Raw genomic sequence first — 15,875 nt, forward strand, 5'->3', positions numbered from 1 at the left:
AGTTAAAAGTGTGCCAATACACCCCTGTCTGACATGGCTCTGACTCTGAGTTATAATTGTATATTTGCCGGCCAGTGTAAGACATATCTAAATAAACATGATTATCTGCCTCGTGTCTCAGGTTTCAACACGGATACATGAAGTTTACTGTGTGTCACCAACACACTCATCTGTGTACACAACAGGCGTTTAACTGATCCGCCCCCGGAGATGAAACACAGACACAATCAGGATGAATATGTTTTACTGGGGAGGAGTGTGTGTGTGTGTGTGTGTGTGTGTGTGTGTGTGTGTGTGTGTGAGAGAGAGAGAGAGAGAGAGAGAGAGAGAGAGAGAGAGAGAGAGGGGGAGGAAAAGAGCTGGTCTCATCTGTCTGAAGTCATTTACCGAAGAAGTAGGGCAGTTACTTTTCCTATAATGCGATCAGGAGACACTGATCAAACTATCAGTGTGTTTTTATTCCCCGGACTTACACACCATGGTGAAGTGAACTCAGGCGGGTTTCTCATTGCAGAAGTGTCACACTTGTCTCTCAGCGGGAAGTGAAAACGATCATTTGCAGGCTACAATTAAGTCGAGCGTGTTTTTATCACCTCAGATCATAAAGTGTTATCATCGTTGGGATCTGCTTTCTGCCTTGTGGACATCAAGAAGAGAAAAGGTGAGTTATTTTAATTAACAAAAAGTTTGGTTTTGAAAAAAAAAATCCACAGCCTCTTTTAATGTGTTTTAAATTTTTCTTACATGCGGTGTTATGTTAAGTGGTGCAATAGGAGCTGTGTGTGAAGCATCAGAGAGGATGTGGTAAATGTGTAAAGAGTAGGGAACCTTATATAAAGCCGTCCTACATTTTACTTGTGAGTTCAAAACCAAGCAGGACTTGACTAGTGTTGAACATCTAACATGGCCAGATCAAGTTGTTTAGGGGCCTTGGGCCAAAATGTTGCAATGGACCCCTCCTGAACACTACATACAGGGCCTAAAGGACATAATAGAATTCAAAAAACTGGATATTGAGATAGAGCACTTCCATAAACCAAGGACTCAAGATCAATAATGGAACAATAATGCAGCAATGATTATATTATACTAGAGTAATGCAGTTTGTCCAAAAATTGCACATAAAAATACCAAAAATCAACTGTCACAAAATTAACCCGGGGCCTCTGGGCACCCTTGCAGAGTCCTGCATCGGGTCAGAGAGTAACAGGCACCCTATTATTAGAGATGTGCTCGTCAATATTATGACAATAAGCAAAAAAAAAATAAATAAATAAATTGCATTTCCTGATTTACTTTCATTTTAAAATATAATATCTTATTTTCACATGTATGAACTGTCCCAACACAATCACGTTAGACGTGCTGCCTAACCAGTTTGAAGAGAACATGGTAATTATTGGATTTGTGGTTTCAGGTCGGAAAAGCGCAGAACTTAATGGTCATATGTGCAGTGGTGTGATGTAACAAAATAAATTATACTTTGCTATGGTACTTAAGTATCTTTTAGGAGTATCTGTACTTGACCTGAGTTTCTATATTTCTGTTAACTTTCACTTTTACTCCACTACATTTCCTAAATAAAATGTACTTTTAGTCCAATACATTTCCCCTAAACATCTTTGTTACTTATTAAAAAAGAGGGAAGGAAGGAGGAATGGACAGAGGGATGAATGAAGGAATGGGAGGGAGGGAAAAACTGGATTTTGTTCTTAAATCCTTTAAGATGTGAGGACCTCATTTTTTTCCTCAAGTGAAATGTACGTTCAATTTTTAAAGACATGTGAAGAGGAATGTTAAGAGGAAATAAACCTCCCTGTGTGTCAGAATTCTGACAACTAGCTTTTTGTTAACATCATTTACTTTCAATATTTAAGTACATTTAATGTCATAAAATTACTTTTGATACTTTAGTAAATAAATAGGTAAATATCAGATACTTTAAGACTTTTACTCAAGCAACTAATATGTGACTTTAATTTATAGTATGGCTCTCAGGTTCTTCCTCTACCATTACGTATGTTCTGGTAGTGGGGCAGATGTGGTATTGCACGTCGTAGTTCAAGTTCAGGAGCAGGTCTTGAAAATCAGACCCATGCAGGACTCTGCTGCCTGGAGCCTGGGGCAGTTGCCCACTTTGCCCGGTTAGTTACAGGCATGTCTTAAAATCTTCAAAATGTTCATGTCAGATTTAGGCAAGTTTGAATCAACAACATCTAAAGTACGCCCAGGTCAAGGCAAAAAAAGTATTACATGTAGAGAAGGTGACAGTCGCTCTCTGGTTGTGTGGTCACTCATGGACGCTGCAGCAAGACAGGGAATTGTTGCTAGAGGATATTCAGTCTGTTCTTTCTGCCAGCAGCCATGTCACACCCAGAGCGCCCATCAGCACCGTTAAGAAATAGCACCTGCTACCAGGAAGCTGAGAGGTCTGATGTTTGTTCCTCCTGTGCTTCCTCTGCAGGGCGAGAGGAGTATGATGAGGTGATTTGTTTTCTTGGTGATGCTGTTGCAGAGTTTAGGGCAAATTTACATCAAGGAAATTGTATTTAATCCTAAATTCACTCAACAATTGGAAAAACATTTTATTCATGTCTGAATACAAAGATACGTTACTATTTAAATTTCTGAGCAGAATTGCTGCCCTAAAGATGTAAATGTAAACTAAAGCCTGTCCTTAAGAAACACCTCAGTGTCCTTTGTTTTATTATAAATCCCTGGAGTTTCTCTTCTGATGTGTTTCATAATTCCATCTCAGGACGTCTTGTTATTGTAGGATGCATTGCTAGCTTGGGAGAGTCACTGCGGTAGTTTTCAGAGATTCATTATTTCCTTTGCCATCCTCTGGGATTTTTGTTTTGGACGAAAAGCTGCTGCATAAAACATTATAATGGACTGGAATATAACACCATGTTTCTCTGACATCAAGACAAATGAATACCCAGGGCTCAGAGGAAGGAGACCAACAAAAACTTTATTTGTAAGTCAACTAGAATGAAGCTACTGATAACTATCAACCTTGAAATAACATGTCTTTGGTATTAATAAAAAGCTCTTATCCAACCCAAAGGGAAAACCCTGGCTCACAGAGCAAAGACCTCTATGTTCCAGCACAGCTGTTATCGCCAAAAACCTGATGTAACCTTAAGAAACATCCCCTCGGAGGGAATACGGCACCACTAAAACAGCAGATTTCTGTTTGCTAAGCCCTTTATGGCCGATGACTCACAGATATCACACAATCTTGTGATTCACTAACTGAGAATAGATCACGGGCCACATTTATCAAACTTCCAAGAATTACGATTAAAAATGCCTTAAAGGTGAACGGTAGCATGGGAGTTAAGGGGACTCGCTGACACGAAGCTGTGAGAGTGAATCAAAACACCAAAGTTAAGGGCCGTAGAACCAAAACAATGAGCTGAGAGACAACACAATGCTGCGGTAGAAACATCAGTCAAGTATATTTGAGTGAGGCCTCTCACATTACACGTAGTCATCTGATTTATTGTTAATATAAAAAATATTGATAATAGCAGCTTTAAAGCCTCAGAACACTTTGTTTCACATTTAAAGTATTTCACTAATATATTAAATATTCTAGCCTTGTAAGACCATCCTGATGACGTGAGCTCAACATCCTGTTTCATCCTCTGTATCAGTCTAAATGGCGGCTCCCAAAGCAGCAAGCGCTAACTCTTACTTGCACTTTCTAGCCATTATTCAACTGGATTTGACAAAAGCTTGATTTTTCAACTTGCTCCATTGGTGATAAAGATGCTACTGTTTTATTATGCTGATTGACTGAGGAGTTTGTCAAGGCGAGAGCTATCGCCCACTGATAGTGCTTGGGGCGGCACCCCCAGTCAAGACTGATACAGAGAACTAAACAGACTGTTTAGCCCATGTCATCAGGATGGTCTTACCAGGCTATAAATATTCATCAATAAATAAGACAGCTGTGTTCCAGACTCCTCAGCTCTGACTGGTTGTTTTCCTTCAGCCTTGGGGGATTCGAGCAAATGTCAGTGGGAGCAGTAGGAGGAGGCAGAGGAACATGTGTTGTTAAATCCTTATTAGTGAAAAGATACGTGACATCACCTTTCTCCAACTAAGCTATGCCGACTTGAAACAAGTGAACAGCTCAGATAAAAAAACACAAATACAGAAATCTGTCATGTGAAGGAACCAAAACAACGCTGACAGGAAACTGTGGGCTCGTGTAAGACACTGCCACTCACAGGAAGACGGTGACTGAGAAAATAGGTTTTCAGAGCCACGAGTAGAAGTAAAAATGACAGAATTTTAGTTTTATCTTTCACATAAATTAAGATTTAAACTTTTAGCAGTTTAATAATACAGGTCCAGGTTGTAATGAATACTTAAAGTGTCACCCAGTTTTTTCACTACAGTCTCAGCCTGATGCTTCAAGAAGCATCCTCCATGTCTCTTGCACATGATCTTTACTGTCTGCAGCAAAACACTGGAAGCCCTGCTACGTGTGCATTTGACTCTGACAGAGTTGCTCTCCCACTGCTCTTCTGCAGGGTCAAGAGGGGCTGTTTACAGACGACATCAGCAACCTAATGTCCCGCAAAACCAAACACTGACATGACCCCTTTGCAGGCCTACACAAGTTTATTAACAATTTCAGTTTTTTGAGTCAGCTGATGCTTTTTGGGATATCTTTGAATTTAAATGCCCAAATATTTCCTCCAGAGGTTGTACTGTGAATTCTAGGAGACATTCATGCCTAAAAATTAAGAATTTATTTGATAAAAAAAAAGAAGAAAAAGACTGAAATTTAGAAAAAAAAATACATGATATACACAAGTTTTCTTACAGTTTTATGTGAGGAAGTACTGACTTTTTAGGAACACCACAACATCTTTGACACTCAACACTAATGGCTCGCTCTAAAACATATCTGATGCAAGTGTGTCTGTTGAATTTCACTTCCTTTATTGTAAAAGCATTTCCTCTTTTTCACTTCTGCACCTCTTTAGCAACGTAATGTCCCACTGATATGTGCTGTTGGCATCATCTCAGCCGCACGAGAAGTTCATGGGAAAAGGGCGCTGAGGGGACGGACCTGAGGGGAGAGGACAGCAGAGGAGCTTTTTACCAGGAGAGGATGGAGGCGACTGTGTGTGGCGTGAGGAGAGATGACGGCTCTATCTGAAGTTGAATAAACCTTTTTTTCAGCTGTTTGGGCTAAGCAGGTGTTAGGGAGTTGCCACAGCTGCTCGGGGAATCCAGTGGATGTGTTGGAGGTGAAGAGGCTGAGCACAGCGGCTGCCAGGCTGCAGCTATGGTTGTTGAGGCAAGGTTTCCTCCTTCCTCATCAGTGACCTCACCGTTTGTTTCACCATGCCAGAAGACCCCATTGCCTCCTCCTTCTACATCGTCCTGGAACTGCTGATTGCTTTGCTCTCCGTGCTGGGCAATGTACTGGTCTGCTGGGCCGTGTGCCTCAACACAAACCTGCAGAGCATCACCAACTTCTTTGTGGTGTCACTTGCAATTGCTGACATCGCTGTGGGTGTCCTGGCCATTCCCTTCGCCATCGTCATCAGCATTGGATTCTGCTCCAACTTCTATGGGTGCCTGTTCCTTGCCTGCTTCGTGCTGGTTCTGACACAGAGCTCCATCTTCAGCCTGCTGGCCATCGCTATAGACCGCTACATAGCAATCAAGTTACCGCTCAGGTCAGTGACCCAGAGGGGCAGTGGGTACTTCTTATACAGAGACACAGAGAAAAGTTTAGCTTTACAATAGACAGCATTAACAAAGGGTTCATAGGTTGTAGTTAGTGACTCAGTTAATGGTTAATAAATCAATTATTTACACTTTATAGATCAGTTATAAACTGCAGTAATAAGAATTACTTTTCAGTTTCCAGGTTGAGAAAACTCCCTCAGTCACTTGGACTTAAATTCATTTATTAATAATGTACAATTGCAGACTTGATGGAATAAAAACTCTTTATTAATGACTTATTAATGACATATTGATGCTAACAGCTGCAGTTGTGGTCTGTTAGAAAGGGAGAGCATTTATTAATGGTTTACAAAAACACATTCGTCAAAGGTTCGGTGTGTAGGATTTAGGGGGATGGGCAGAAATGGAATATAATGTAATAAGTATGTTTTCTTCAGGCGGCACGGTGGTGTGGTGGTTAGCACTGTCGCCTCACAGCAAGAGGGTTGCTGATTTGATCCCAGGCGTGGGAGCCCTTCTGTGCGGAGTTTGCATGTTCTCCCCGTGTCAGCGTGGGTTCTCTCCGGGCACTCCGGCTTCCTCCCACAGTCCAAAGACATGCAGATTGGGGACTAGGTTAATTGATAACTCTAAATTGTCCGTAGGTGTGAATGTGAGCGTGAATGGTTGTTTGTCTCTATGTGTCAGCCCTGCGATAGTCTAACGACCTGTCCAGGGTGTACCCTGCCTCTCGCCCGATGTCAGCTGGGATAGGCTCCAGCCCCCCCGCGACCCTCAAGAGGATGAAGCGGTTAGAAGATGAATGAATGAATGTTTTCTTCAGTGTATGATCCCTAAAAAAAGGATAGCTATGTTTTTGTTATCTTGAAATGAATTGTTTATTTTTATATAAGGAGCAGGTCCTCGTCCATGGAGATCGCCATGATGCGCTGACATGTTTCTACAGTAGCCCAGAATAGACAAACCAAGCACTGACTCTACATAGCACCATTTGCGTCCTGCATCAGCCATCATAGTTTGCAGTGTCCAAAAAACACTGATTTTTTTAAGGTGAAAATGATTTATTTAGTGTTTTTACCACTTTAAATCACCAGGACTATTTGTTTTTGGAGAGGAAGAGGTGCACTAGTGGCCTGTCTTGGACATGCTAAAAAGCTTGGGAGAAACACTGGTTTGAAAAGTGAAACTGCTTTATTTAGTGTATACTGGTTAAAATCACCTGGTCAGTTTGTTTTGGTGAGGACTGAAGGAATTTGAACCAGGAGAAGTTTTAGCTGGTTGCAATCTGGACCTTTAACTTTTAATAAGACTAGTTACAACTTATGAATCCTTTAGCTTCACCCTTTATAGCTCTTAAGCATGGTACAATAAGAAAAAGAAGAAATTAAATATTCTTAAACAGAAAAAGACATATTCTAAGTGTTCATTTTAATTAATTGACTTCATATTTTATTGCTTGTTTTATACATATATCTATATCTATATCTATCTATCTATCTATCTATCTATCTATCTATATCTATCTATCTATCTATCTATCTATCTATATATATATATATATATATATATATATGTATATATCTTAGTCTATGTAAAGTGACTTTGAGGACTTCAGAAGCACCATATGTCTCCACTGTATCCTTATTATGGATTATTGAAATGTGCCCTTGTTACAAAGCTAAAAGCAGTCCAACCAATGTTTTCTCAGCTCAGTCTAATCTGTTTCATAGTCCCAGGTAGTGGATATCTCACAATAATACTTCATTTTTAACTATCAGTGAAGACATGACATTTGAACCAGAAAGTCTTGGCTGAATAAGTCTTTTCAGGAATGGTCTCTCCCCCGAGGCTGTGTCCCCCCGGGGCAATCAAATGAATAGTGCTCTAACTGCTTATACAGACTGTGTGACCCCCCTGTAACTGCCTGAGAAATCTTATCTTTATTGTTTTACAGTAAAAACACAGTACTGTGGCTGTTTATGCTAAGCATCAGCTTAGATTTATTATTCAAATTAGCCAAGAATGATATGTCTCCAGACATTTAACCTGTCACCTTTACAACACGCTGACTAATGGTGATGCTGCAGATCGAGTTGTGACCTCATCACACTGAAAGATTAAACATTAGAGCCACATAGAGCTCAGCCTTCCTGTTATTTAAGACTCAGAGAGTTTTCACACAGTCCCCTCGTCTTGCCAAAGATGCATGAGGGTTTTTCTTCGTTGTTTTTTGCATCCCTAATGTGGGGAGCGCTTTTGTTTTTGCAGCATTAACCTTTGCACTTTAACATCTCAAGAATGTAATAGAAACAAGCCAAATATCTCAGCTGCTCTCCCACACTGCGCTGCAGGCGAACTCAAAATAGACTCTTCCTTTGAGGAGTTCTGAATGACTTTGTTTATCTTTACTGTTTTAGTTCCGGGATGAAAAGTGCTTCCACAGAGCAATCAGCTGATCATTATAAGTCATGGGGAACTTATACTGTTTACAAAAGATTATTAATTACTGTGAACATTTTAAGTGCGGCTATTTGGTCTTTGGGAAACAAACCTTTCACAGAGTCCTGACCTGACAGATCTGGTGCTTGATGTTTGTATCATCTCCCCCTCCAGGTACAACAGCTTGGTGACAGGCGAGCGGGCACGAGGCATCATCGCCATCTGCTGGGTTTTATCCATCATCATCGGTCTGACCCCCATGATGGGCTGGCACAAGCTGCCCATAAACAACCACACCCTCTGCTCGCCTGGCCTGATGAAGTGCCTGTTTGAGGAGGTGGTGGTCATGGAGTATATGGTCTACTTCAACTTCTTTGCCTGTGTACTAATTCCCCTGCTGATGATGCTGGCCATCTACCTGTGTATCTTCATGGCCGCTCGCCGCCAGCTCAAGCTGATCGAGGTGAAGGCGGTTCATGGAGAGAAGTCGCGCTCCACATTGCAGAAAGAGGTCCAGGCTGCCAAGTCTCTGGCCATCATTGTCGGGCTGTTTGCAGTCTGCTGGCTGCCTCTACACATTATCAACTGCTTCACCCTCTTCTGTCCTCTGTGTGATCGTCCTCCGGCCTGGATCATGTACGTGGCCATTATTCTTTCCCACGCCAACTCGGTGGTCAATCCCTTCATCTACGCCTACCGCATCAAAGAGTTCAGAAAAACCTTCCGTAGGATAATCCGGCGCCACATCCTGGGCCGGCATGAGCTGTTAGAGACTGGTAGCAGCATGCGCAACTCCACTCACAACAGTTTTTCTGACTCTATCAGACTCAAGGCAAACGGCCTCAGCAGTGACCTTTTCCCTGAACACAGCACCAGCAGCAGTAGTTGTGAAAGCTCCTACCGCTGCTCCACTAACATCTCTCCTGTGGGGAGCAGTCTGGTGGCAGTATCCCGCCCCCCTCTGTCAGTCATTATCGCCCACTGTCCTAAGATGGGCCCTTGTCCACTGCAAATCCTCAGACAGTCTCATATAGGACATCATCTACAGTATGCGGAGCAGCAGCATGACTGCGTTGGACCAGAAGTGGTGGAGGATAAGGACAAAGAGAACCTCTGCAAGCAGAACACAAAGAGTTGCTTCAGTGAGCTGGCAAAGGTGTGCTGACCCATGCATATTCATTAATAATCAGGAGCCTTGCATGTTAAATGTTAGCTTGGCAGCACCTCACGAATGATTGGAATAACACCTGATCCGCAGTGGAAATGGGAGCACTGTAAAAAGATAATGGACAACGAATTTCACTGAGGTAACTTAAATCTCTTTGCCATGAGAAACTGTTTTCAGGATTTGAATACAGTGACTATTTAAAGAGATGGGTTGGATTTTTTTTAAGTCTGGTTGTCTGGGGTACTTATCTATAGTCAGTGTATTACTAACAGTAGATGTCAGTCGGCACGCCCTCAGTTTGGAGAAGCAGGCTGGGGTCTGACACGGAAGCTAAACAATGTACTGCTGTGGATGGAGTCAGCAGCAAAACAGCCACGTAAAATAAAGTCCCACCTACAACAAAATCAGTTAAAGTATGCTGTATTAAGAGTATTTTTTACTTCTTAACCTTTCTGTCAGACAGCCAACGGGGGAAAACGTTAAAGGCTTCAGTTCCCTCCCCTCTCATCAAGGCCACCAGACTCCATTGACAAAAACAGTAATTTTAGCTCACTGAACACTGGAGCTTCTGGTCTACTGCTGCTTCAATCAGTCAGTTTGTTTTATTGAGTAACTTTGCTGAACCTGAACATACCATTTTAAATGTCAAAGTCACACAATAACACAAACAAATGATTGCTTGGGGCAGTGGTAAGTCTGGCTTTGAAGAGAAGTGTCTGACAAAGCAGGGAAAATACTCTCAATATAGCGAACATTTACAGTGGTTTTGATTTGTTTAGGTGGGACTTTTTAAGGTGGCTAAAATTTGACTTGTTTAATTTAAACCAGGTTAAAAGTCTAAAAGCACTGTTGGAGGCCCAAAGAGTTTGTGCTGCTTCATAACACCCCACATGACCATGAAAATGACTGAATGACTGCCATTTTTATTTTTAAGGTGCAGGCACTTCACACATCACAAATGGCTCTGCGTTCATTTCAACAAACAAGACTAAATGCTTTCGCTTTCTCTTTGTGAATAGTTAAGAGTACAAATGTACTTTGAACAGTCAAACTGTGCGACCCACTGAAGCTTAGCCAATATAGAGAGAAGGGACAGTATGGACCCTCACTCTCTTAATACATTAGGAGTGATTCATTGTTGACTTTTCATAATGTCCATCTTTGTTGAACTGCAGGCTGAAATAATACCATAGTGTGTGAGTAAATTTCATCCTGTCATTTCTGATCTGAATGGACCATTGGCTGAAGACTTATTGTAAGACTTATTATTAAATTATTGGAACATATTTAAATTTTCAGGGATGTGGGTATAAATGCACTGTGATGGATTTCACCTTATACCACTATCATGGATCATGTGCAGAGGATTATTTCACATTCAGTCTTGCACCATCATTTGCACCATATTTTGATTCAGTCCATCCATAGGAGCTGCATGGTGCAGACAGCGACACCAATCTGCTTAACAAAGTTCAAGCTCATTTGCAGAGCTTCTTTTCTCACATTTGTCCTATTCCTTACTCTCACTTTGTAATCCAGCTTCATTGCATAGGTTTATGTGTCACAACATTAAATGAATGAGTTCTAATTGGACTAAAATATAAAAACAGGACTTTCACCAGTGACAGATTGGTTCATGTTTGTGTCAAAGGCAATATAATGTTTGACATGTTTTAAAGCTATAGGCCCTAGAGTTGGTAATGTATTGCTCAAATGTAACTTTGTATTTTTGTTGGCTCTGTGTAACTTGACTTATTTAAGTTATATTAATGTAAATGTTGGCTTCTGGGCTAGTTTGATGAATGATGGGATATAATTGTAAAAGGTTAATGAATGATTATATTTTATAATTTCAAACTCATGGATGAAGTTCTTGTTTTTTATTTTTCCTGATGGATGTCTCCCTAATCCAGCCCAGCTGTTGCCTTCTGTGCTATTATCACAAGTAATACTTACAGGGTTTGAACTCAGCAATGGCCACAATGGCACATTAATTATTCATTCACTGTAGGAGCAGCTCCAAGCTTCACTTTGGTTCCTCACCATTTAGGGTTTGACATCGGATCAGGTCTACAAATGAGTTCGAGATCTGGTTTGCTCATTCTGGGAAAAGGTTAGTTAAGTAGTCAAACTATCTTTGGAGTTATTTATTTTCCCAGCTTTTATCACAAGTCCCCTGTGAGTTCATGTTGCAGGGTGCAGGGCCCACTTCTTTTTCCATGTTTCCCCACGGGTCTGTAGTGCTTTTTTAAAGATTCACCACAGAAAGCTCCTGGGTGCTCATGCTCTACTGCTGTCCTGCGTGGCAGCATCTTGTCTCCTCAGCTGAATTATGTCAAGGGTATGATCCCAAACTTTAGGCTATTAAAGCTCTATGGGGTATCTAGTGAGAAAACATATGTATAGTAAATATGGAGCTACAGCCAGTTTCCAAACAAGGAAACAGTATGGTGGCTTCTGTTTAAAGGCAAAAAAATTACAAGCACATCTGAAGCTCATGGTTTAAAACATTGAATGATACTGTTTTATGGTGGTTTATGTGCCCACTGGTTATTACCTTCAGACCAGGCTAGCTATTTCCACCTATTTTCAGTCTTTACGCTAAACTAAGCTAAGCTAAGCAGTTGCTGGTAGTACTTTTACTACTGTATATTGGTTCAGTCTTACAACTCTCATCAGCTCACATTTACAGGCACTACCTGCTCATTATCAAACAGCAAACAGACAAAGTTAAAAAAAGAGCTGTTGAAAATAATGGAGCATTAAACAGCAAACAGCACTGTCTCTTACAAGTTATGTTCTAATGTAACCAAAATCAGGATTACCTTAACCAAAGTGCTTTTATTTTCAAAACCTAAGACAGGAGCTCTGGATGAGAATCCAAATTCTGGTGTCAATGTCCTGCTCTTTGTATGCCTGTCACCCTGCCCAACTACCTCCTTGCAAAGCCTTCACTGTACATGAATGTAGATTTTCCTAACCTGAAAGACAGATTGTCTCTGAACATAATCCAAGGTGGGGAATCTCCAGCAACACTTCTTGTTTTTAGAACAACTTCATTGGTCAACATGATTCTGATGATGGCCACAAGCTGGAATGCTTTGGTTTGCAATAAAATTGCTCTAAATAATACTAGTGCTGCTGGATTTTGAATGCCTTTAATTTGTCTTCCTTCTCTGTGCACCTTGGTAGTAGGTGAAGTTGCTCCAGAAACCCTCCAAGTCCAAAATTAACTTTATTTTTAGCTCTGTTTTGGTGTCCGCCAGCTCCTTAGAGAAATATCTGGCTCTTTAGGTGCAATCCTATCCTAGAAATTACATTCACATTTTACTAAACTGCTTTTTTAATTATGATGTCGTGGCAATGTAATTGCTGCCGGGATTACAGTATTGCAGGTTCAACTCTCCAAAGGTATAGAGTAGTGCAGGAATAAGTCCTTAAACCCAGAAATGAGATAGCATTTTAGCAAAATGTGTAATATAAACTTTTGTTTGCTACAGAGCTTATTTTCAGCAATATTCCAAAATACAATGGAAAAACAATATTGGCTTTATTTTGTTGAAGGAACCAGTGCGATTTTAATTTTTGGTTCCAGTTTGTGGTGGGAAACAACAAAGCCTCTTTTTCAGTCAGTGTTGACATCATTGTCCAGCAGGTAGCTATAAATTATGGCTACCCGCTGGACAATGATGTCAAGAGTTTATATTATTCTGTTTCTTATTAAAGTTTTAGACAAGAAATGTAGTAACAAAACTCTTGTCTTAGGTTTAGACATCAAATGCCCTTTGGTTAAGGTGAGGAAAAGTTGTGATTTGGGTTACATTATAATGAGAAATGTAATATTAAAACCTCTTGTCTTGGGTTCAGACATCAAATGCACTTTGAAAACAATAATGCTGTAGTCACTACATGTGGACACTGTATTGCTTGATTGATTTTTTGGTCAAAAACAAACAAACAAACACAAAAGCAAAATACACAGCCAGTGAACATTTTGCTGATATGTTCAGTATCAACATTTTTGCAACGTGCCAGATATATTCACTAGCAACAGTTCCTCATTATGTTAACAGAAAACTTTTTCTTTCCTCAGCGGTACTTTTTGTTGTTTTAGGTTAGTTGTATATAAACATGATTTCTAGGAGACAGGGCTGCACAAACATCAACATATTAAACTTCAGAGATCCAAAGGAACAATGATAAAGAAAAGAAAAATGATCCAAAGGTCCACAAAGCTTCTCACACTTTACAGTTTAAAAGTCCAAGCCTTCATACAGTAGATTTCCATGACTGTGTGACTAAGACCTGACCTACAACATTTGCAAATACAATGACACTGCTGGTTGCTTTTACAGCAACTCCTCAGCTCTTAAATTTTCAGGTTGCAACCTTAGAATAAAAACAAAAGCATCCTCAGTTTCATAAGACACTTTCAGTTTTCAGTTGTGGCTTTAATCTCATTTTCTGAGCGCAGAAACACAGGATGACTTCCAGTGAAGAGATGATAAAAAATATAGGGCTGAAACTACTGACTACTTCTTGGTATTATCTATATAGGTTTCACCTGTGTCCTCATGATTGATTTGTCACCCTGATAAAGGCTGTGTGCCGCAATGCGTAGGTGCATTTTATCTTTTACAGTGTATTAGCCACTTCAAATAAAGGCTTTTTAATCTTTGGACCTCAAGAGTGCCTTGGACACCTCCTTTTTTGCCACAAAGGAATGGCAATATTTCAATTCATAAAATGTATGCGCAACACAGTGAAATGACACAGAAGAAATGTATTGAACATGTCAAATGAAATATATTTAACCCTTGGAGAAGCCTTTGTTTGCAGCGTCAGCTTCATGAAACTTCCTTTATGAAAAAACAGATCTCTCACACTGTTCATTCTTCCTGCTTGTGCATCTTGGGAAAGAAATTTGACTTTAATAACTTCAACGGTTCTCTGTTCCGAAACACTTCCTGAGTATTGTCAAAAAAAAGGTGATGTTACACAGTGGTAAATCTGTCCTTATCCCAAGTTTATATGCTGGAGGCATTATGTTTTCGGTTGTCCATCTGTCGGTCCATCCATCCATCCAGTCAGTTGAAAGAAGAGAACTTGACATGCTGGCCCAGCACGTCAACAACCAACGCACCTAGGGCTCCTTGCACGTTGTATGTGGACATGGAAAGTCTATGACTAAAACATCACTATGTGACGAGGTTGGACCGAGAATGTGTTGATTTGGTGGTCGAAGGTCAAAGGTCAAGTTCACTGTGACTTCACAAAGCATGTTTTTGGCCATAACTCAAGAATTAATACATAGGGGTGTTGGTGGCTTAGTGGATAGAGCAGGCGTCCCATGTACAAGGGTGTTGCCGCAATGGCCAGGGTTCGACTCCAGCCTGTGGCATATATATATATATATATATATAGAATTAATATGTTAATCATGACAAAATTTCACGCAAATGTCTTTAAGGTCAAAAATCAGCTTCACTGTGACATCATAATAACTTGCAAAAACTTTCTGGCCATTACTCAACGTCTTATCTTAGAAACATAGGGGGACATTTGGTCAGAAACTAAATGCATAACACTAATCTTGGGTGCCCATGTCGAAACTGTGCTGATTGCAAAGATCTTTTGTGCTGCAGATGTGTGTGAAGCATCGATGCTTTCACAGACATGGATTTAAACTGTAAATGCTACTTGACATGTTCGCTGAGGCATGCAACCATAAAGCACAAATTCTAGTTTGGAACATGCTACAGGCATCAAATTCAGAATAGGTGTGTATTTCCAAAAGCAACTAAGTTTATTAGTTTGAAGATTAAATATCTTGCTACTGTATTGTACCATATTAAACTGAACATAGGTCAAAAAGGATTTACAAATCATTACATTCTTTTTTTTTAAATTTATGTTTGAAAGTGTCCCGACTTTTTTTGAATTGGGGTTGTAAGAGAGTGAGAAAACTTTTAGCAGCAATAAATTAACATCTAAGGCAGAAATATCTTTCCCGTGTGTGATGTTTATCAGGGTGTAAACCTGCAATGCTTCAGTTTGGGTCAAATGCTGAGTGAATTCCCAAGTACAGAACTGTTATTTGTCTTTATTTATGTGCTCATGTCAGTATAGATTCTAATTCTGTGGGAAATACTGAATGGTCATAATAATATGCTCTGAATCTGAGACAGCATCACAACTGCTTTTGCAATTTTTGCTCCCTCAAATTCATTGCAAAACACACCTAAAAATATTGCAACATGCACTGCAATTTCTTAGAAAAGCTGCTGTGAAATTAGGCATTTCAGGCCATAGCAATCAGAAAAAAACAGCCCACAAAATCCTGGAAGAACTGTAAAAGTTCAGAATGCCAGTCTGTCTGTGTGTGGAGACTCCATGGATACCTGAAACAGCAGTCCCTTGTCCCCTCATTTTAAAGGCTTCAGCTTTGAAAGGAGAGGAGGAGGAGAAGGATGCAAAAGATGTGTGTGTGTGTGTGTGTGTGTGTGTGTGTGTGTGTGTGTGTGTGTGCCATCTCTACATTAAGCCG

The 15,875-nt window shown here is 40.3% G+C and overlaps 1 protein-coding gene across 1 annotated transcript; it reads left to right on the forward strand.

The window, feature by feature from the left end:
* Nucleotides 1–356: 356 nt before the first annotated feature.
* On the forward strand, nt 357–15,424 carry adora2aa (adenosine A2a receptor a). Its single transcript, XM_049577779.1, has 3 exons — nt 357–661; nt 5,007–5,708; nt 8,335–15,424. Exons 2-3 carry the CDS (start codon nt 5,371–5,373, stop codon nt 9,323–9,325), a joined length of 1,329 nt encoding a protein of 442 aa, XP_049433736.1. The 5' UTR covers nt 357–661; nt 5,007–5,370; the 3' UTR covers nt 9,326–15,424.
* The last annotated feature ends 451 nt before the right edge of the window (nt 15,425–15,875 follow it).

This window comes from Epinephelus fuscoguttatus, linkage group LG6 (assembly GCF_011397635.1).
Source record: "Epinephelus fuscoguttatus linkage group LG6, E.fuscoguttatus.final_Chr_v1".
NCBI lineage: Eukaryota > Metazoa > Chordata > Actinopteri > Perciformes > Serranidae > Epinephelus > Epinephelus fuscoguttatus.